Source organism: Lepidochelys olivacea, assembly GCF_965140295.1.
Source record: "Lepidochelys olivacea isolate rLepOli2 genome assembly, chromosome: 10".
NCBI lineage: Eukaryota > Metazoa > Chordata > Testudines > Cheloniidae > Lepidochelys > Lepidochelys olivacea.
The window spans coordinates 9,596,555-9,619,091 of NC_140420.1; the positions used below are offsets into that span (position 1 = coordinate 9,596,555).

General features: G+C 44.2%; 1 protein-coding gene across 1 annotated transcript in view; it reads left to right on the top strand.

Annotated features, from left to right (window-relative positions):
- The window catches only part of FBXL18 (F-box and leucine rich repeat protein 18), a 29,923-nt gene extending 7,629 nt beyond the window's left edge, over positions 1 to 22,294 (top strand). Inside the window, exons 4-6 of the mRNA XM_084640517.1 lie at positions 1,360 to 1,578; positions 15,675 to 16,103; positions 18,155 to 22,294. Of these exons, the coding sequence (XP_084496643.1) occupies positions 1,360 to 1,578; positions 15,675 to 15,831 (376 nt within the window). The 3' untranslated portion in view covers positions 15,832 to 16,103; positions 18,155 to 22,294. The remainder of the gene's footprint in view (positions 1 to 1,359; positions 1,579 to 15,674; positions 16,104 to 18,154) is intronic.
- Positions 22,295 to 22,537: the final 243 nt, after the last annotated feature.

Here is a 22,537-nt window from a genome sequence, read left to right on the forward strand (position 1 = left end):
AAAATGGGAGCCAGTGTGTCTTTGTGTCAGATTCACATTAGGATGATGACATATTGTGGATAAATCAGGCAGGTTTCTGATTTTCAGTTAACACAACCGGAGAAATGAGTATAATGCAGGATCTTCAGAGACAGCCAGGTATTGCTCACCTCTATGGTGAATTGCTGGGTAGCTATCAAATAAAAACACCATTCCACAAGCGTCCTTACTGCCAGAAAGTTCTGGACTCGCAAAACATGACTTAAAAATTATCAGGACGAAGAGTTGCTCAGATATGCCCCCATTCCACGAAAGGCTGGATAGAGATTATCCAGTTCAGGGTGGGATTGCCTGCTAGTTGTCATCTAATGGATTACACATCTCCAAGCTCCTGGCTCTGCTGACCCAATGACTGAGTCTCATAACGGCTTTGAGATCCTTCTAGCAAACCTGGACTGAGCAGCCATATCTTCCAGGTGACACTGACCTTTTGCAGTGGAGATACTTTCTGTAAAATTATTATTTTGTACATGCAGAATCTGGTTAGGCTGCAAGTTACAGCATGGAAACTGATAGCTTCCAGAAACTTCCGAAAGGGAGGGGGAGGTATTTAGTACTTTCCACTGTGTATTTTCAAATTGACACATTTCTTTCTGAAATAGTCCATGTGCTGCAGACTGACTGTCAGATTCCTTTACTTAATCAAATCCAGACCAACTCTTCAGCCCATGTGAAATATAGAAGAGGTCACATAGAAGCTTGTGCTGACAGATTCTTCTCTGACCCCTCTTCTTTCTCCAGCTCCTCTCTGCTGACCTCTCAGGGCTTGAAGATGTTCAGCCGCGTGGCTCAAAAGCACTAGGTCTCCATCAGTGTCCGTCGTGAATCAGTTTTTCATACTTGGTTCGCTCTGCCTGGAGTCTTACGTTGAGGTTGTTGCCTAGAGGATGGTGACTAGCTTGCTCAGCATTTGGACCTCTGGAGCAGCAAGGCCCCATGGTCCATGCCAGCTACTAGCCTTCTGACCAGATGCCACGTAGCCAAGTCTGGGCCTGCCTCAGTCTCTGTTTGCCGCTGTCATGTAAACAGCTCATTGCTGAAGGGTAGCGCTCTGTAAGCAAGAGGGCTGAGATTGGAATATCACCTTTGCTATGGTGCTCCCACTCAGATATGAGACTACCATGTGTACTGTGTATATAGATAGTGCCAGGCCATTCCTGATCTCTGAATCCACCAGCTGTTTTCAAGTGGGAGCAACACATGGCTAAATTGGAGACACTTATTGCACCATTCATAGCCCCATACGAATGCTGCATCCCCCACTTGTTTTAAAGCAGAATTAAAATTCATCCTCTGACTTGTTTGTGTTTTTTCTTGCAGGCTAGAGCAGCCGTATTTCAGTGCTAACACCCAGTTCTTCCAGGCACTGAGTCATTGTTCTTCTCTCCAGCGCCTTTGTATCATCTCCCGGAGTGGGACTCTGCAGTCTGATGCAGTGATGTCATTCATGGCCAACTGCCTTGAGGTCATCATGTGCCACATGTTTATGGGAGAATCTCTCACAGTTTGCAAAAATCTTCAGCAGTCCATTGTACGGAGGTGAGTGAGAAAGGGGCTGAGGTGGGATTTCTGGGGCTGTTCAGGATTTATCCCCATTGCCTTTCCCTCCATCTTATATATGGGTCAAGTGTGGGAGCACTGTGTAATGTTCTCCTGGCCTTTTAGCATGCTAAGAAGCTGACAGGTGAAATTTAACTCCTTGGCACAAAGGGTGGCCTCTCATTTTAATAAGAGCCAGTCAATGAGCTACTTGTAAGTATTCTGTACGGTTTTTTTAATCCGCTTGTCCCATCATGATTGATTTGAAGCTTCAATCATACAGTTACATGATCAAGTGACAACTTCATGTAAACAACAAAAAAAAAACATCTGGCAGCATTTTAAGTACTGAAGATGTCCGACTTTGAGCCTTTCCTCCTTCCCCACAAGTAACTACAGCTCATTCAGACCGCTAATCCCTTGTGAATGTCGCTTTCTGATAGTGCCCCAGTAGAGCAGTTCAAAGCCTTCTGATTGGCTAAGGGGGGTTCTTTTTGGTGTAGCCCTTGCATCTTTGGCAGTTCTTAAATAAGTCTTGCCTAGCCCCTTGCAGTGTTCTGAAGCTCACATGGTGGGAAGCGTTTGTGTATGAACCGTGAACTCCTTTTGAGAATAAAGCTTTTAATTACACTTGGCATGGTGGCAGCCAGCTCACAAAATATTTCCCATTCAACAGAGACTTCACGCTATTTTCCCCTCTCCTTTTTCTTAAGGCATTAGGTGTGTTTTCTTAGTCACCTACTGTGGCTTTCCTCTATTACATTTTAATAAAAATTTTCAAATCAAATGGCATTATTATTATTTATTATTGCATCCTAGATGGTAGCTCTACCCCAGCCCTTCCCCAGCTTCAGACTTGTTTTCTAGGATTAAATCCAGCAGAGGCTATGACTGTGTTATCTACCTAGCAAACTATGTATGAGACTGCTTATTACTGCCTCTAGGAGCATGCCTGTTCCTTTGGGATAGTAGCTATTGGAAAACATACCAACATCTGAGTAAATAAAGTCCCTGTGATGTGTCAATCATTTTTTGTGTTTTACTGGGCTGTCATATCTGTAAAGGCATTTCTTTATCTAATTCATTTGTGTGCCATGGGGATCTTTGGAAAGATCCAAAAATCCCCTGTCCGCTTTCTCCTACATGCCTGTTTGAGATGTCATTGCAGTGCTGGCCAGAATTTTAATATCGTTTTATTATGCAGAACTATGCTATTCCTCACCCGTATTGCAGATCTCCTCCTCTTTTCTGTGCTACATATCACTTTTGTAAATTCTGTGTCTCTTTATATTTTAACACCCAGTAATTTTCCAAAGAGCAGCTGATGCCTTGTGGAAAATGCTGAAAACTGTCTTATATTTAGAAACAATTCTGCCTGTCATATTATTATACTTCCCTTGTGTTTTATTAATAGGGATGTTTATATGAAAACAGGATCTTTGGGGGTATTTTAAAGAGAGCATCTGCTCCTGCTGTTAATTCCCCACCTGAAGTCATAATCCTCTGACACTGTAATTGGTGGCTCTGGAAACTATTTTGATGTCACGTAAGATTATGACTTCAGGAAGAGGATAAGCAGCAGGAGCAGATGCTCTCCTAAGCAACAAAGATTCTGTTCTCGTGCAACTGTCTCTAGTAATAAAATACAAGGAAAGAAATACAGAAAATGATGTGTAAGCAGAACATGAAAGCTTCCATGCCACATCAGCGAGTCTTTAACCATGTGACTTCTCCAGTGTTACCATTTTAGTCCTTGTACAAATATGCCTTCAAATGGGGTCAATAATTGACTCTCTTGACTGTGGTTTATCCGCAGCTGCGAGGGTAAAAAGATATACAGTAAAATTGAGACGAGCTTATTTTTGCTAGCTAGTTCATTGCTAGGTCTTCGGATGATGATTGTAGCTTGCCCAGTATAGCTCTTTAGCATGCTGGTATTGTACCCCCAAATCCAACAATCTAATACTACAGAAAACACCCAGCAAGTATGACATTAAAATATCTTTATTCCAGAGTAAGAAAATAGTGATTTTGCTTTGGAAATGATTTATATGGGCTCTGTAAGGGCAGAAAACATGAAGGGCTAGTGTGTGTGGGGACAGGGCGCGGACTCTCAAAGCTGAATGTTTCTTTTTCTTCCCTCCCTCTGAGCCATGTGGGAGTACATTGGGACTTTCTCTGTCACTGCTATGGACTAGATGATTTGGTTTGGATTCTGGAGGGTCTTGGGGATGGCTAGTTTTGAATGGGGAGGTGCACCTTAAGTGAGATTAATTGTCGTTTTAAAGCAGGGGTGGGCAAACTTTTTGGCCCAAGGGCCACATCTGGGTATAGAAATTGTATGGCGGGCCATGAATGCTCAAAAGATTGGAGGTGGGAGGGGATTGAGGGCTCCGGCTAGGGGAGTGGGCTCTGGGGTGGGGCTGGTGGATGAGGGAATTGGGGTGCAGAAGGCTGCTCTGGGCTGGGACTGAGGGGTTTGGAGGGTGGGAGGGGCATCAGGGCTGAGGCACCGGGGGGGTTGAGGGCTCCAGCTGGGGGTGAAGGCTTTGGTGTGGGGCTGGGGATGAGAGGTTTGGGGTACAGGAAGGTGCTCCAGGCTGGGACCAAGGGGTTTGGAGGACAGGAGGGGGATCAAGGCTGGGGTAAGGGGCTGGGTCGGGACAGCTCAGGTGCAGGCTCTGGGCAGTGCTTACCTCAAGCAGCTCCCGGAAGCAGCAGCATGTTTCCCCTGTCCAGCTCCTATGTGGAGGCGAGGCCCATCTGCAGGCACTGCCTCTGCAGCTCCCATTGGCCCCAGTTCCCGGCCAATGGGAACTGTGTGGGGCAGCATTTGGGGCAGAGGCAGCTTGCAGAGCCCCCTGGCTGCCCCTACATGAAGGAGCCAGAGTGGGGACATGCCGCTGCTTCCGGGAGCCGTGCGGAAAGCCCCCGACTCCGCTCGCCGGCTGGAGCGCCGGAGCGGGACAACCCCCAGCCTTGCTCCCCGGTGGGACCTCGAGGGCCAGATTAAAAGTTCTGATGGGCCGGATGCAGCCCGCAGGCCATAGTTTGCCCATCCCCGTTTTAAAGGGATTTGGAGACTTGAAGGGCGACTCTGGAAAAGCTTACTGTTAAAGCTGCAGAGGTGCTCTTGCTGGAGCCTTTAGAGTTTGGAGTGCTCAAAAACATGGTCTAGAGCAGTGATATTTGGACACTGGTCCATGGTCGCATGCTGGTGATCCGGGGAGAGTGGACTGGTCGTGTGGTGCTGTTTCTCTCTCCAGCTGCTGAGTTGCATTTAGAAGAAACTGAAAATACATTATTTTTCTAATACTATTTTTCTGTGTAGGTAATTGCTGCAGCCTTCACAGGGATGTTGATTGACTGTCAGCAGGAGGGGAGGTGGCCCATAATCATAAAGAGGAATGTCGGTGTTTAGGAGACACTGTTCAAATGTCCAAAGTTTAAGAATCCTTGTCTGGTAGATGGACTGCAGGGGGAGTGGAGCCAGGAACTAATACCAGCTTGGTATGGCCTTGCTTTAAGTCCTCAATTAATTCTCTTCAACTTTCTCCTCATCTGTACAATGGGGATCATATTTGTGCCTAACTCGCTGATTGATTAGTGGGAGGCCCAGAAGTTTAGCTCCTGTTGGGTAGAGATGAAGAGGTTGATAATTGTGTCCTTTCAGTCTCGTGGCTACTATAGGCAAGAAGGTGTGTAGGCCCAGCTTTTCATGGACTTCGTTCTATGGTAAGGTTCCTGGATTCTGCAGCACTATGATGTGAGCTGGGAGTTCTACAGCAGGATCATCTCATTGTCTTAAGTGTAGGCTTTTAACAAATGAATTTTCATATTTAAAACAGTGCAGTACCCTCTCTGAATGCACTGGTATTCAATTCTATTTTATGTCCCAACATCTTTGTTGCACTAGAGATGTTCAGATGAACAGAACAGTTGTAACATAAAAGTTGCAGGAGTGAAGCTGAGTTTACTGGCAGTTGACGGGGGATAGTTGGGGTTTTTGTCATTAGTGAAGAAGAGGTATTACAGTGATTGGATGCTTATGCTATAATGATTAGTGAAATAGCTAACAATGTTGCAACTTAAATTATTGTCAGTCATAAGATTTGGACAGTTCACACCTCTCAGAGCTATTGTGTCAGGCTGTCTACAGAGTCAAGAAGAGATTGCTGCCTCAGTTTACATTTGGTTCATGTTTTCAAGGTTTTCTTCCCATCAGAAGGGGTAGAAACCATTTTTATTTTAAACGAAAACTTAAATTTTGGAGCACAGCTCTGTGGTAGGGGGTGCCTTCCATGGCTGTGGAATATATTGGGTCCGGACTCTTGACAACTTTATAACTGGAAGGTTTTGTGTAAATGTTGGCGTGTAGCCAGCTTCAGAAGTATAGTTGTCCCAGTTGGTAGCTGAGTGTTAATGGTCTCTTTGCATGTAGTTTATTTCAGTCTCTAATGTAGATGCATATTTGTGAGCTTTTAAACATTGGTATGTTTGTGGTATTCAGTTCCAGCTTCCCTCTCCTGTTTGCTATCCATGTGTTGGCTGTGGTGGTCACCTTTTCCTCCAGATGCCTCTGATATAATGTTGTGTCCACTGCATTGGCACACAGTAGAGATTGTAGAACTGATACGGAGCCCCCCCCCCCCCGATAGTTCAGCAAACAGGATGACAAGGCCACATTCCCCTCTGAACTGCAGAGGAGACTAACTATATCACTGTAAGTAAATATGTTTGTTGGCATTTGGGGTTGGATGGGGGAAGAGGGGTGTTGTATCATTCACTTCTCATGTTGTCCAAGCACACGAGTCCCTCTTAGGAAAGGAAGAGATTAATTAGAGCATTAATTTGGGACTTGGGAAACCCAGGTTCAGTTCCCGGTGCTGCCACAGACTTTCTGTGTGTGCTTGGATAAATCACTTAGTATCTCTGTGTCTTCATTCCCCATCTGTGAAACCGGGATCGTGGCTTTGCCTTACCTCATGGAATGTTGTGAGAATAAATATATAAAAAGATTGTGGGAGGCCCAGATTCTTTGGTGATGGCGATCATCTGAGTACCTAGCTAAAAATGGAGCGAATGAGAATACTGCTGTTTCCTTTTTAGATTTGCACATTACCACAACCAGAAATACACTTTTGAAATATTTCAGTCCAGATGGGCATTACATTTACTTAAGTAGGCGTTCCATTAACACTGCTCCACGTGTTAATTCTAGAACCGTACTGTAAATATTATGTTTCATGAATATGGAGCATGACGGTTTTAGATTCCAGTCTGACTAATTCTGTTGAGCAAGAAAGTTTCCTCGGGTGGCAAAATTAAATGCTTCCTTCTGGGATTTGTTTTACTAACTCCTGCTGTAGATTTTAAAAATAGTTATATATAGCCAGTGTGTCAAATCCTATTCCAGCCAGACACTTCCATAGCGTTAGGACATTGCTTTCTTCTCCAAGCTGCTTTCACAGAGTAGATTTTTGAATTGTAGTTCTCATAAAGCTCCACTAGATAGAGCTGTGGTATATAGTAGATCTACCACCAATGTTGACTTTTTTGTGTGTTGCGGGCCATGTAGTTCTTCACCCCAGAAATCTTGCAGAAAAGGATGGAATTCAAATCACTTTTGCATAGTATTTCTACATGGCGCCATTAATGGGCATGGTACTTCACAAATGCGGAAGAGAAGTTCCTTTTCCTGCGGAGTTTACCAGCGAAAGAATGGATTGCAGAAAGAGGTGTGGTATTAAATGTTTGGCAAATGTCTTACTGGCTCCAGAGACTTTTTCCCCCCAGTTTATTTTTAATCATTTGCAACTGGTAATACTCAGTCTTTAGAATATTACACCTATAGCACCTATCACTGCAGCAATTTTCAGCCACGCTTCAATACTAAATAGTAGAAATCTCTGAAAAGTCCCTGACAAAACACCATAGAAATAGAATGGAAAGGCAACTATATCTCAGCGATTAAAAAGGCCTTTATCAGAGAGAAGTATCATTGAGGATTTTTGGAATATAAAGCTAAAACATCAAGGAATACATTAGAGTTATGATATTTATAGTAATGAGATCATTAAGTTAAGACTGAGATGTCAGATCAGAGCTGGACAGCTTGTGGTTTCAGACTAACTGCAGTGTTTTGAAGAGGTATGTGATGAAGGGTGGTGATTGCACTGCCTGGTACAGTTATTTGTCTCGAGAATGCATTACTGTAGTACCCTATACTTGCTGCGACTATTGAAGTCTGCTGGCTAGCGAGGGAGTGGCCAGCTACTCTAGCAGCATTAGTTACAAGGTGGTCCGGGAGACTGATGCAGGACTGGGAGCCAGACACTCCTGTTTTCCAGTCCTGGCTATATAACTGTCTTGCTGTTGGTCTGGGACAAGTCAGCCTCTCTCCCTCTGTTTTTCCATCTGTATTGGTTACCTGCCTCCATAGAGGTGTTGAAGATTGTTTATGCAGTGCTTTGTGCATTTAAAATGTTGTGTTTAGTAGTACACCAATGCTGCAAAGTGACTGACTCCACAATTCTATTCCTCTAGCCACCACTGTTCCCAGCCCCAATTGTGAATCCTAGGAACCGGAGACTGGGGAGAGAGGAGGAAAAGAAGTACCAAGTCACCTTTTCCAACCCCATGCCAGTGTAGGGTTCTTCCCAGCATTGTAAATGGAGTGCCGTGTCTAGTTTGAATGGACTTCGGCAATAGGACTCCTACCACTTCCCTGGCATGGCTATTCCACAGTCTGATTAGACCTCCCTGTTAGGAAACTTTTCTAGTATTTAGCCTAAGTGTTCCTCTGCTCACTTTCATCCTTTTCTAACCCTAAACTCTTGGATCCTCCTAAATACTTTCTCCTATGTTGACGGTTACACCCTTAAAATGTTTACCCAATTCCCCTCCCCCTGACTCTCCTTAGTTGTCATTTAGTCTAGCTTATGACTATTTAATTCTCACTTTCCTCAGATGTCAGTCCCTCCACCCCATTAATCATTGTAGCTGTTCTCTGAAAGTCCCAATTGGTCAACCTCTTTCTAGTGAATGCACTTTTTTGACCCAGTGGATTCTTATTCCGCATGATGCTCAGTTCCAATTTTGGTTCAAACTCTGAATGGCTCCTATGGATGTTACCTCTGACTTGCAGAGCTAAAGCTCGGGGGGGGGGGTGTGTGAAATCCTGTGAGGGTGAGAAGCTAGTGCAAAATTACAAATCTTCCTTGTGTATTCTGCAAAATTCTCCACCATTCTCTTCTATGCTGCCCACCTGGATGTTAGCGATTACCTTGACATTGCAAAGAGCGGGTATTACTGCCTATGGCTTATGCTAGATTGAAAGCTGAGTCTTTGCCTTCTCTTCTCTCCACTTCTTTCTGACCTTGAGAAACGACCCCCTAGTACACTGCTGTTCTTTGTGAACCCAGTGTTGGCACGTTAGCTGCCAAACCCACTTCACTAGCCTAAGTATATTGTGGACTCAGTCTCTGACTCTGATTGCAAGAAGGCTTAATGTATCGCTAGACTGGCATAGTGAATCATTCAAACCTTGTTCCAGCTTTCATTATCTGTTTGTTTCCTGCTCTTAGAAACCCCTGAATCATCCTGTCTGAGACTGAATTAATAATAAACTGCATCCTTGTCCACTTACGTTACCTGTTGGAGTGCTTGGTGAAATTTGACTGTATTCTGGGCATCATTAGTACTGCCTAGCTTCGACATGGGCCAGATATGGATACACCTCTATGGGCAAGCTGATCTGATTTGTAGGTGCATCCCTGATGGCATTTTAATGTTTTCTTTTTGGGGGCCACCCATCTATCCCCTTTCTGGCTGCATTCCTGTTGTTAGCCTGCACCACTCCTCCTAATTACTTGTATGCATGCTGTGGCGGGTACTCAGTTGGGGAAGTGTTAGAGGATTGCGTGGTCTGGACACAGTCTTCCTCAAATAGATCTATAGCCCTGTGGCCTGTGCAGCATGATCTCTTACTTTCTCCTGGCTATGCAGTCCTAGTGGAATCTGTGCCCTGGTGCCTCTTTGCATACATGAACGTGGGTATGAAGAGGTTTGAACAGAAACATAGCTTTAATGTGTTTCCAAAGTAGGAAATGCACTTAATTGAGCAGCTATTGCAATAACATCTTAATCTGCGGAAGATGTTAAGAAAAAACTTCCCAATGCGTTTCAGCTTCTTCTGGCAGAGTGCAGCTCTAGGACTTGTGCGGGGTGCGCTGGCATCTTTCCTTTGGTTCTCGTCTCTTAATCTCCACTGCCCACTCATGTTTGACTGCTTGGTCTGCAGCTCAGTGGGCATAGTAACTTCCACTTCTTCAATACCCCAGAATCTCAAAGCACTCTATTGTTAAGCCTCATGGCACCCATGTGGAGTTAGTGATGTATCATCCCCATTTTACAGATGGAGAAACCTAGGCACAGAGAGATGAAGTAATTTGCCCATGCTCAGACAGGGAGTGTGACAGATCTCACTCCCTGTTCACGTTTCCTACCCACAACACTATCCTTTCCCTGCTGGGAAATGACATTGTGTCACTGAAACCTAGGGACAAGCAGCAGGATAATCTGGCTTGTCATTACTTGACTGGCTTCCAAAGAGTCCTGTCCACACCCATTGGTCAGAGTTTGGAGGCTGTAGTTGAGTCTTAAAATGAGGGAAATTATGGGGTTCCTTAGGATGCTATTGGGGACAGCTCGGTCATAGCAGATGTGGGGATGAAGAGACCCGGCTACCAGAAAGCGCTTTCAAAACAGAGCTGTACTGTAAATGTGGCTGGTTTTGCTGAATATGAACAAATTGTGGGTATTTTAATGAACCCAAGAATCTTGCTTTCCTGTGAAGCTCTTGACTGCAACTCCTGCTCTGGGGTTATGAACTGGAGTCTGCTAATCATTGATATTCCAAAGGGTCCACAGCAAGAATGGCACGGGGGAATTGGCCCACTTTACAGTGGCTACAAACCAGCTTTGTACCCCTCTCGGGAGACTCGGTGAAGGACAGGTAGATGTAAATGGAGCTCTCTGTCTCATGAAAGAAGGCACCTTGGGGATAATTATACCAGCATGTTCCAGGGAGCCAGAGCTTTGGTACGGATGGAAATTAGCCCCATAGAAGTTATTGGGGTAGGGAGATGTGTGTGCGCATGAGTGCATGTTTGTTTTGGAGACTGTCATAGCAGGATATGACGATTGACATTTCCTAGTGCCAGTGGAATGTGCTGGAAAGGACCCAAGCAGCAGACCCTAATGGTATGTATGCTTGGTGTGATTGGAAGGAGGAGAAAAATGCATATATGTCATGCCACTTAAGATGACCTGTCTACCACTCTGGCTTGCAATCTTTTTTAATACTAAATTAATCCACTATGAATGCCCTGCTGCTCATGTTTTCTTTGTAGCTTCTGCCATGCCGCGCATCAGGGAAGGGGATTTCAAGCCCTGGCATCGCTTATAGGCTTCAGCCCGACATTTAAATCACAAGTGTCTCTTCCAGTGAAAACAAAACTGCTGGAGTTTCTGGTTTAAGATGAAACAGCCTGCACATATGTACACGTGTGGCTGAAACAAATTGATATGACCAGATATGGGGCAAAATTTGAGTTGTACTGAATTCCCCTTTCCTGGTTAATTAGCTGCTTTCTGAAGTAATGCTCCAAAGTTAGAAGTGATGTGTAAGTGCTATTACAAAATGGTAAGTGGGTGTAAAGGAGTCTAAGATTGTATAATTTACACACTGAGAGGCTGGCAGAAGGTAAACCAGAGCGTGGTAGGATTGGAAGAATAGTGGATTAATTCTAAATGGAGACTGGATCCAGTTCAACTAAAGGGTACCGTGCTCCCCCCAAATCATGGCATTCCTGGCTCCCTACCAGTACTTCTTCCTCCCTAGTCTCCATGTAGGGTCCCAAAACTCCTAGATGGTATCCTCTCCCTCCCCCCGCCCCATGGATTTAAATTTGGTGTCTTCGTGACCCCCGTAGCCCAGGTCCTGAATTTGTGGATTCATGGATCCTGCCATAATCTTCTAGCAGAGGAGCTAGAGGAGTCGTCCTTTAGCTGCTTTTCGTGCTACACACCTCTCCGCTACACACCTCTCCTCCATCCCCTCGTTGTGTAAGTTATACCAGCTTAGCTGCCCTTACACCTACTTACTGGCATGTGTGAAGTGATGTGCCAAATTCAGAAGATGTGTAACATACAGAACCTTTGTTATATTCCTCTGGAGGTCTCTGGGAGATTTGTTTCAATGCAGGATGTCACCAAGTCCCTTCAAAGTTCCTCCTTATAACCAAGAGAAAATAAGTTGGCACAGTGCCTACCGCATTGGGGCCTTTTTCCTAATGACAGTCTCTGGGAGCTACTGCGATGCAAATAACTAAATTGAGGTTTTAATAATCTGTGCCCTAGTGTTGCATAATCTTTGCTAAACTTCGCTTGTTCTCAGCTGTCCTTTCTATGCAACTTTAGTAGGTGGAGTTTAAGGGGCTCATTCTGTTTCCACTTTAAAAGTACATCTGACAACACATCTATGGGTGTTTGCCATGAGATAATGAATTCAGCCTAGTGACTCTTTTGTCCTGCAGAAAATCAAGGAAATCTGATTGAAGTACAGATTTGCTTTCAACTTTTCCTTCCTTTTTGACTTTGTCCATGACCTACATATTGGATCCTGCCGTGCCAGTTGGAAATAATTGAGATTGTAGTGTAGGTTATTTACCAGACTGTTCCTTTGAAAATACTCTTACTGTGCCCAGTCCACACTCGCTCTGACATAATTTTGGGGCAGGCAACAAAGCTCCATTAACCCTTTTTGGCTAACAGCCTTTTTCAGTACATTAGGTGTAATTAAAGGACGGGATAGGAAGGCAAGGGTACTGCTTTTGCTAATGCCAGAATGAATTTGAAGTGTGCCCTGCATCACAATCGGTGTGTCCATTTTCGAGCTCCAGGGATGACTATAGCCAATTGCAGATGTTCACATCCAAATTTACATAATCTTCAGAAACCTGCTTTTGCGTAAAGTGCTACTGAGCTCTTGTTGGTTTGAGGCTAAGTATACTGGATCAGAGGCTGCTATGGAAAGCTTGTCCTTTTCTTTGTTATCCCAGAGATTTCCCCCCCGCCCCTCCCAAGGATAAATATTAAAGAGCCAGCTAGTCAATTGCATAGAAAACTTACTTTCATGTAATTAATCATGATGAGTCTAGTTTGGAGATTGATTTGTAGGAGAAAGCAAGCAACATTCACAATTTTTGGCTTGTTTTCCTTGGAATAGAACAGGGATTCAAGTCTGGAGCTGCAATTCTTTTGTCTCCCCAAATCCACGTCTCCCTCCATCTGACAGGTTTTCACTAACCACACCATAGACTTTCAGAGGTAGATCCAGTTTGAAATTCATCCAAGTGTGGAGTGAGGGAAGAATCTTCAAGAAGATTACAGCAGCTATGCTGCAACTCATTAACTCAATCTCTTCCCCTTCTCCACCCCATGCCTGGGGTCTTTTAGTGCTAGAACTAAGTGCTGTTCACTTAATCTAGCCCACCTGGACAGGTGTATGAAGAATGGAATTGCCTTCCGGCAGAGGACTGAAGGAACATACATACAGCATCTGTAGAGGAGTCTGCTTTTGGGAAATGCTAATCCCATTTTAGCATTGTGACAGCAGCTCGTTAAAAGTTGTTTTGAAATTTGCAGCTAAAGTAGCGGCTTTGCACGCACACATTGCTGAGAATAATGGTAAACAATGTGCGTTTCATTTTAAATTGTGCAAATCGAACATGGAAAGAATTCGCAGGCATAAACTGGCTGTGGTAGGCAATTTATAAGTTTCAGAGCAACATACAGTTTCCAGTTTTAAAAAAATACAAATCACAAAATTCAAAGGCATATTTTGGCTTTTTTTGCTGCAGATCAAGTTCAAAGCTCTTCAAAAAATATTTCCATAAATCCGGCTTCTTGGAAGGCATATTTAATGTGTATTTTTCCAGTACTCTGAGGCAAATTGTGTAAACTTGGTTTGAGTCCCACTTTTTAACTAATGTATAAATATAGTTTGTCGTTTGTGTGGTGGTACGGTGGCATCCAGAGACCTCAACTGAGATTGGGGCTTTGCTATGCTGGATGCTGTACAAACACAGAAATAGGAGATTTTGATTTTTTTTTTCCGCCATGAAGAACTTACAATCTAAGGCACCAGTCCTAAAAAGAGATCTGCCTGGGTGGGTGGACCCCTGCACTGAGTCCCAGTGAACTTGTGATGTGGGGGGGAGGGAGTGAGGTTATTAACATGGTTCCTTCTTCAGCAGGATTGTGGGCCTTAAATGACTACCGTATGAAGAGCTGAGGGGGGGAGAGAATATCCAATATGTTTGCTATATTCTAGAGTTCAAATTACGTAAATACCAACTTTACCCAATTGCCTTTCGCCTAGCCATTATTTGTTGGCTAATTTCTTGCAAGCATTGCTGCAGAAATAGGTCCTGAGATGGGAATTGGAGGCAAGAGTGACGGGTTTATGGATTTGTTTCGGGACAAGTTTCCGCGCGTAAGAGTTGGCATGGAAGGAAGCACTAATGCGTTTGTGGGAGGTGCTCCTTAGGTCCGTCACCCAGAGAGAAATGCGAGCCTCTTGTGGATCGAACTGCAGCATGATATATCTGCCAGCATTAATCTTTAATCAGGAACAATTACTCTGAAGTTTCATGTGGGATTCTAGCACCTGAACTTACGATCACTCCTGCAGCCCTGTATCACCATGATATGGATAATTATTTTAGCGTGATGGGTGTGCTCAGAATTGTGTAGACAATAATCTTGGTCTACAGCGGACAGCACTACAGTTCAGACACATGATTCACAGGCTGAATGTCAAACTAGGCTCTGCCTTAGTGGGTTTATGTTCTAACGTGGATCCAGCCTACCCTGTAACAGTTAAGGAATAAACTCTGGACGCACTGCTCAGGGAGATTGCTAGCAGGGTTATAGCAATAACCCATGTGTTTTAAGATATGGTTGCATGTCTATTCTAATAACAGCAGCCTAGACATGGCTCTACTCAATCAGCCAATCAATGCTAAAAGACTTACCTGTCCTCATTCTGATGGTCTTCTCTTACCCTGTAATCTGTCCTCCCTTTCCCCCCAATATCTGTGTTCTTCTGTTACTTCTCTGGGTTGCTGTCATGCATAGTACTTGCTATCTGGGCCTGCTTTCATTTCAAAAATATTGCATATGGATTTAACTTCTGCTGTTTTTCCTGCTCTGTAATTACAACCCTGCTGCCCCTGTCTCTCCTGTTGTCACACCAGTCTGCTCTCCATCGAAAGGTCTGTGATGCTCAACGTCTGCTGAACGAGGTGGCAAAAAAATTAGGAGCAGAAGGGGCTGGGGCTAAAAAGATTGGTGTAGAAAGCAGTGGAGGTAAAGGGCTAATAGATTTAAAAAGATAGTAAACCAAAATTCTAGTGGCAAATGTGGCTGTTTGCTTTTGGGTTTCCTCAGGACTGGAACTGTGTGTATCTGTCACAGGCTGTTGTGACTTTTATTAAAAATGACACTTGCCAGTGTGTTATTCTAACGTGGATAAACATTGAGTATCTGCAGTAGTAGAGCTTTCCTTTTTCTCTGACCGCAGCGTTTGTCCTCCATGTGCTGTACAACTGACCCTTCAGTGATAATCCCAGGCCCAGTCCTAGGGCAAATCCCAGACAATTTAGTCCGGATTTTGCAGGCCGTACAACCTGCCATTGTTAGTGAGAGCTTAAGTGGCTACCCACCAGCATCTTACTCAGCTAAGGAATCTCTCATTCAAAGTTCTGAGGATCCTTTCCTCCTCTTGTAAGAGCTCCATGTTGTGGTTCCCAATCTCCATTTTGGATCAGGACTCCTTTCCGATGCTTCCTAAATTAGCCACATGGACCCACTGCAAGGTAATAAAGTCCCACACAGGTGGGAAAACTTGATTTCCTGTCTCGGCAAGACTCCCCTTCCCCCTCTGCCGCCTCCTACTCTACCCGTGCAAGTTTTTTCTCTTGTTGCAGAACTAGCATTTCTCCTTGGCTAATAACTTGTATCTGATTTAGTTTCCAGGCAGACCGCCCTGCATTAAATGTCATCATTTTCCCTCTACTACATGAGGACTTGACGGAGGTCATCAGAGATGTCCCCATGATGCACTTGGATGAAATTACCTTGTTTAAAAGCAGAGTGGCTGAGGAACCTCCAAACCTGTGGTGGTGATTATGCCATAGCACACGTAGAACAGTCGGGATGAATGTGTGCAACAGCTTCTTATTGGCCTGGATCCCCCTTCTTGAGCTTATGGCCGCCTTATGGGATGCCGTACAATCACTTTAAATCAGTGCAATCGAAAAGCAAAAGAGCCTGGGCAAACATTGCGGTGGGCAAACAGACCTTGCACAAGAATATACAATATCAAAGCCTTTTGGAACCATATGGGGATTTCCTTGTGGTTAATAATGAATTCCTCTTTTACTTTATATTAGTTAAAGGTAAGAGAAACCAACTTAAAGAATGCTCCCTTTCTTACCCTTCTCCCCTTGTTGCTTGATATATTTCTGTAGGGGTCCTGTGTACTTTGGTGGTATGTGCTGTTGTTTCCTCAGTGATCATTCTTTGCTTGAGTCTGTTATTAATGGCAAAGTAGAGGGCCTGATTCTGTGTGAGTTAGTGTCCCTCAGTTACAATGGGCACAAAGGTGTATTGCTCGAATGAAATGCATCATAGCTCTTATTATAGATGTGTGTACATAGTTACGCACGTGTGATGAGAAGTATTTCAGGGTATTATCTTTTGAGAGAAGTACCTCAGGTTTGTTCCCCCCACCCCCCCACCCCAGTAGCAAATCATGATTGTTAACCTTTCAAGCCCATTGCTACATTCTTCTTGCTGTTAGTGTTTGGACCGTTTGGCTTGTGGGGAAGAATTCCTCATTTGTGTCTAGAGTTTCTCCTCTAGATTTCACAAACTCCGTGTTACCAAATCTCCAACCTGAATCCCATCTACCCTAAAAATAATAAATAAATCAGCGGTGGTCTAGAGACGTTAGAACACCGTTCCAACTTTCAGTGTAGGTGGGAGCCTAGTGGACAGCTCTATCCCCAAATCATGTGGATGAGCACACACTAATTTCAGAGATTATATGGAGCGTTTTCAAAGGGTAACTTCATAAGACTTGCCTGCTCTACTGAATGTCCTTAAGAATTTGTAGTGGGCTGGATCACTTTTCAGAGTGCCTTATTGATCTAGCACTTTCTAAAGTGTCAAATCGCAGTGCCAAAAGCCAAAGTGCACGTATTTAGTACAAACGTTCTGGGTGGTGGTAGGATTTCCCTTGAAGTGGAATATTCCATGGTCAAATGTGGGGCTGATCTTTTCCTTAGAGGTTATCCATTTGAGTCTGAACAGTTTCTATCCAGTGGTATGCTAAACAGCTGTGCTGTGACCTCACTGCTTGGGAACTCAGTACTTCTGTGGGTGACATCACAGAATCAGCTAGTCAGTGTTTCCTACAGCAGTGCCATAGTTTCATAAGCAGAGGTTACTGGGAACGGTGTCAAAAACATCCTGGTTTCAAAGGGTGGATTGGATCGCAGAATACATCTTTATGCAGGTTTCAGACACTATTCTCTAGTCCCCTTCCCACTGCTTAAGAATTTCCAGACTTGTTTATCCTGTCCGACGCATTAAATCATGGGCCAGCCTGATGCAACCCATATGTGTACAAATAGGACATAACTACATGTGTGCTCATTGATGCTTTCTCAGCATTAGCCATTTATTAAGAGTGAGACTGCATATTACCAGATTAATCCATATGAGCACATTTGTACTCTGCTTTGCTTTAGAGCTCACCCTTACCTTTAAGAGCATCAAGTTGTTAATTTTTGCCTTATCTTTCTGTACACTTACTTTTCAGCAGCCCCTTCACTGAGTGGGACTTCCAGATCGAAGCTCTCCTTTCCTTTCCCTTCCCACGGGACGGATTGGCTAGCAAGGGTGTGGGAGTGTAAGCTGCTAGTCTTGTAGCTATTAAATAAATAAGCAGATGTGTTTTATGCTTTTACGTGAAGCAGGTGCCCTGTAGCATTTCAGCAGCTTTAGCCAGAGCCCTCACAGCTGGGCCGCTGGAGGAGGTGCTTCAGAACTAAACTAGGTTTCCAAAATATCCCTGACTTGTGGGAGGTTTCCATTAAGCATGGGTGGGTCAGTAGGTAGCTGTTACCCCTTCACTGGGGTCCTACCTCTGTTTTCTATCTAGTTATCTCCAGAATCCTGTCTCTCTCTTCCAACCTCTTCTTGTATCTGTGGCTTCGTCGAGCCCCTTTCTTTGTCAGGCTGGGCTCCTTTCTCCCTCACAAATCAGTTGTACTTTTTTTGGGGGGGAGGGGGGGGAGGAAAATAAGTTACTGCTTTGTCCAGGTGATGCCACTCTGTGCAGTTGCTGAGTAGATCCCTTCTCCAACACAGATTATGGGGGTTAGGCAATGAGGAGATATTGAAGCATCACTAAAGCTGCATTTCTTTTCCTCCTGAATCCTAGCAACTTCAGCGTGGAGCAGAGGGAAAGCTGAGTGGTTACAGGTCTGGAGACAGTCCTCTGCTATTCAGTCCATAATGGGAACTATCCTAGCCAATAAACAACGTCCTCAAGTAGTGCATAGTGTGGTGCCTGAATGCTATAGGTAAGAACGCTTTTGCACTTGAGCAGGGATTTCTCTTTCTAACAAGCAATGGGGCACCGTTCAGAGATGGCTCAATGGATTCTAGTCACAAGGAAACTTCCAGCTCCCATTTTCTCCCTGCCGGAAGGATCTGATTTCTGTGATATCTGCTGAAAAAAATCGATTCAGATCTGGCTCTGTTGTTCAAAAAGGTGTGTTCTAGTAGGTCAATGCTTTTCCTAGTCCTTTCTTTTAAAGACTGTGTTGGTGTGATAAGATATGCTTCATGTGGGTCAGTTCCTTTGTAAAGAGATGCTGTACTCTTTCTTACCTCTAGGTAAAATGGGAGTGGATCCCTTTATCAAGTATGTATACAACCATTATTGTATTGCCTGTGGCATGATTCTTAGACATCTGTATTCACGTGAGCAGGTCTGGGTTCTTAATGTGAACCGTAACGTTCACAATAAGGGCTAGGAAAGGCCAACCACTCGCACCTCAGATTGTGCTAAAGGGACTGAAAAGAATCCCCATCCCCAAACAGTGGGACCGTGCTCTGCATCCCTACTACAGATCCTCCTGACTGCGAGTGAGAATTTCCACTGCTTCTGCACTCCAGGCAGGAGTCACCAGATGTTAATAATGTGCTTATTTTCTCTAAGTGCTATTTTGGCATCGGTGTTAATTACAATTTATATTCTGCAACGTTTACACTGGGAAAAGAACCCACCCTAATAGTCCCCAATTGGCAGTGCTGGGCTATTAAACGTAGCACCATATGTTCTGAGCAGAGAAGTATAAAGGATTCAAAGCATAGTCAGCATTAAGGTTCCATGTGCAGTTTTTGGGGAGGACTTTTTGTCGTCCTTGTTTTCAGTTTTTCTTTGATACAAAATGCCCTTTTTTTCTTTCCTCTCCATCCCCTCCACTGCAAAAATCCTTCCCTGCCATCTGTGGAAGTCTGGATGGGACGATCTTCTGACTGACCCCGTTCTCTTGAGCACCCTGAACTACATCAGGTGCGCTTCCCACTGGCTGCCGCAGCTGGCCAGGGAAGGAGCACCAGTTTTTCGATCAGAACTCTGACCGCTCCTCTGGCAGTGGGCTCCATTGCTAGCAAACACACTGGGCTGGCCAAAAACTCCCGTTCTTTGCACGTGTTTGGATGGATGCATTTTGACGCTAACTGGATCGGATGCTAAAGTTAAATTAAGAGTTACAGTCACAGGATCATTGATGCCAAAACATGTTTAACAAAGTGGCTTTCCATTCCTGCTGCCTGGTGGGTTCTAGGCTTTTTTTAAAGTGGTTTTATTTTTTGGTAAGGAGAAGCTGACTGGACCAAATATCACCTGAGTCGGAAAAAGGCACCTTAAAGAGGATGTAATCCTGTTAGGGTCTCCTCCTCTGCCTTTTGGCAAAGCTCAGTTTGGGCTCTCTTTTGGCACCTTGTTTAAAACCCTCCCACCCACCCACGGTACAGCAACAATACGTCACATCATCAGGTTTCCCGAGCGCAGGGAGTGATGCTAACCTGTCACCATGCAGCATGGCACATCAGCGGTAAGGAAAGAGATTAAAGAGAATTGAGACAGCTTGATCTGTTGGCTGGAGAATCAGACTGGGAGCTGGTTTTCAGTTTCCTCTCTGCCACTTGCTTATTGTGTGACCTTGGGCAAGTTGTTGAACCTCTCTGTGCCTCAAGTCCCTCATCTGGCTCCCAGCTCACACTAGGCTATTGTAAAGCTCCTAAAGTGTTGTCTGTCTTGGAGGACAAACAACTGAGGACAGTGCTAATTTAGAAGGAGGGGGGAAATGGGATGAATTATAGCAGCTGTCTTGAGTTTCCTTACGTGGCCCGATGTGGAGCAGATCCCTGGTGCTGCCAGCTGCAATCCCAGTATCAATATCCTGATTGTCTCAGGTGACAGAGTTAAAAACACAGAATAAAAAGGGCATTGGGGAGCTTCCCAACAATGGAAACTGCTGTTGAACATATCCATTCCCAGTGAAAGACCACATGAACCATATACTACTAACACTCCTGTAGGCAGTCACCTTCTGTAACTGTCTGTTACTGGACTTATCCTGCTGCTGGCAGCGGGCTGCCCCATGACTGCCAGTGACTATGGGCTAAAAGAATTCTCCATTGCTCTCCTCGTATTGAGAGGAAGGGATGAAAGTCTTGCAGATGAATGCTACTATAGGGCTTGCCAAGAGCCCTCAACTCTTGTTTATCCCAATGAGAATTGCGGGTGCTCAGCACCTTGTAGGTCCAGCCTTTCACCTTTTGCAGTGGGGTCTCCTAACTTCAGAAACAAAATCCCGATACTTAATTTACCAAAAAATTAATACTCCAGGTCGTGCGGTAGTTTGTCTGATCTGCTCATGGGAGACTAAATCCAGCGCTGATCCTGGCTGATGCCGTGTACAGCCAAAGCCTTTCACTCTTACCTGGAGGAGAATAAGTCTGTAAAAGGAGCAATGTGAACATGACTTGGCTATTGCAGAGGAAAATCTCTCTCCATTGCAGGGTCTGTAGGCTGCCTCCCTGTTCGATTACATGCATAGGCAGCCAGGGCTCTCTAGCAGGAGAATCATTTCCATAGAAACCGATTGGGATGTTGTAGAGGGAATAATGATTAATAGTGAAGGGACGTTGCCTCAGGCCTTTTTCATTTTTTCGGGGGCAGCGAGGGACAAACCAGAATGAAGCAGAGCACAGGTAGGGGGAGATGCAGTCACTAATGAAAAACATCTCTTCCATTAATTTCCAGGGCAGCTCCCCTCTTCTCCCTCCCTTGGCGGCTGCTTTCCAGCTTCCTTTGAATTTTCAAAATGGCTAACCTGGTTAGAAATAATGATAAAAGGATGGATGAGGCCTGGCTATTAACATGGTTGCTGTTAGCAGCAGGATCTCAGCCATAAAACATGAAGCAAGGGAGACATTGACCTTTCTGCTGTTTTGAAATGAATGGAGACATCAATATCTATTGTTTTCAGTGGCATTGACCTCTGACACTCACTTCTCCTTCTCCCTCGGTCTTTTATTTCCCCCTGACATTTGGGGAGAGGGGTCAGTTTGTACCATCTATTGATCCTGATCTTACTTGGTGATAGGGAAATAATTAGAATTGTAAAAGATCTACAATGAACGAGATCTATCTATCTATCTATATATATACATACATGTGTACATCCCCCCCACCCCACCCCTCATGGAAATTCAAAACTCCTAGGTCTGAAAGAAGGCCGATCAATTTAGGTTTAATTACTAAATGTTTTTTATTTTAGCTTTGTAAATGCTCAAGTGTAGCGTTTTATGTTACTGTCATCCGAGTCTGGATGCTTGGTGCCTTGTTTTATTTATTTTTTTTTGTAAGTAGCCCCTCTTATGTGAACAACTTCTCCGTACTGAGAATGTGAAATCGGGCATTGCTAATTAGCTGTATGACAATTAAGTAATGTAGCACAAAACCATTAGGACGTCGGATTTGTTTTTGAAGTTTGTCCTTTGAAGTGGAAGCTGCAACTCTGCCCAAGGCTGCTAGGGAAATGTTGTTTTGTCAGTGTAAAGTCCCTGTTCTGTTGAGAATCTCCTGTATTCACTCCTATATAAACAGAGGGTGAAACTTTGTTGTCATAATGTTAAATTAAAAAAAAAAAGGACATTTAAGGAACAGTTGGTCTCTAAGTAACACCCACTTTTTTGGTGTAACTGTAACCGAAACCGTTGTTTCAGCTTGCCGTAAGAGAATTGTATTACAATGAGAGTGAAGACGTATGTTACACCAATAACATGAAAGCTAGAGGAGGCAGCCACTCCCAAAATCTGTGATGTGCTAAGTGACACCAGGAACCCAAGCAGCCGGTTTGCAAATGACTGACAAACTCAGTTTTAACAGCTCCATCTGTGCACTGGTTTTACACTTGTATTTACAGCTCGCTCTTTGTTCATAATAGTGAACCACATTCTCAATGTGCAATTTTTCATGTGCATTTGTGGCATGTAAAAGATTTCAAATAAAGAGTGAAACTGATTTTAAAACAGGTCCAGTTCATTGCCTCCTGCCTTGTTATTGTCTTCAACAACAATGAGAGCAGGGAAAGAAATGTGTTGCTAAGAAGCACACTGTTGTGTTTAAAGTTAACAGAAGCTATATGGTTATGTTTAGGACCACCTTGGTACCAGCTACAGCCAAGCATGTTGTGGGTAGGAATGTTCTAAGCGTTCGGACACAGCTGTGCTAACCCACTTCAGT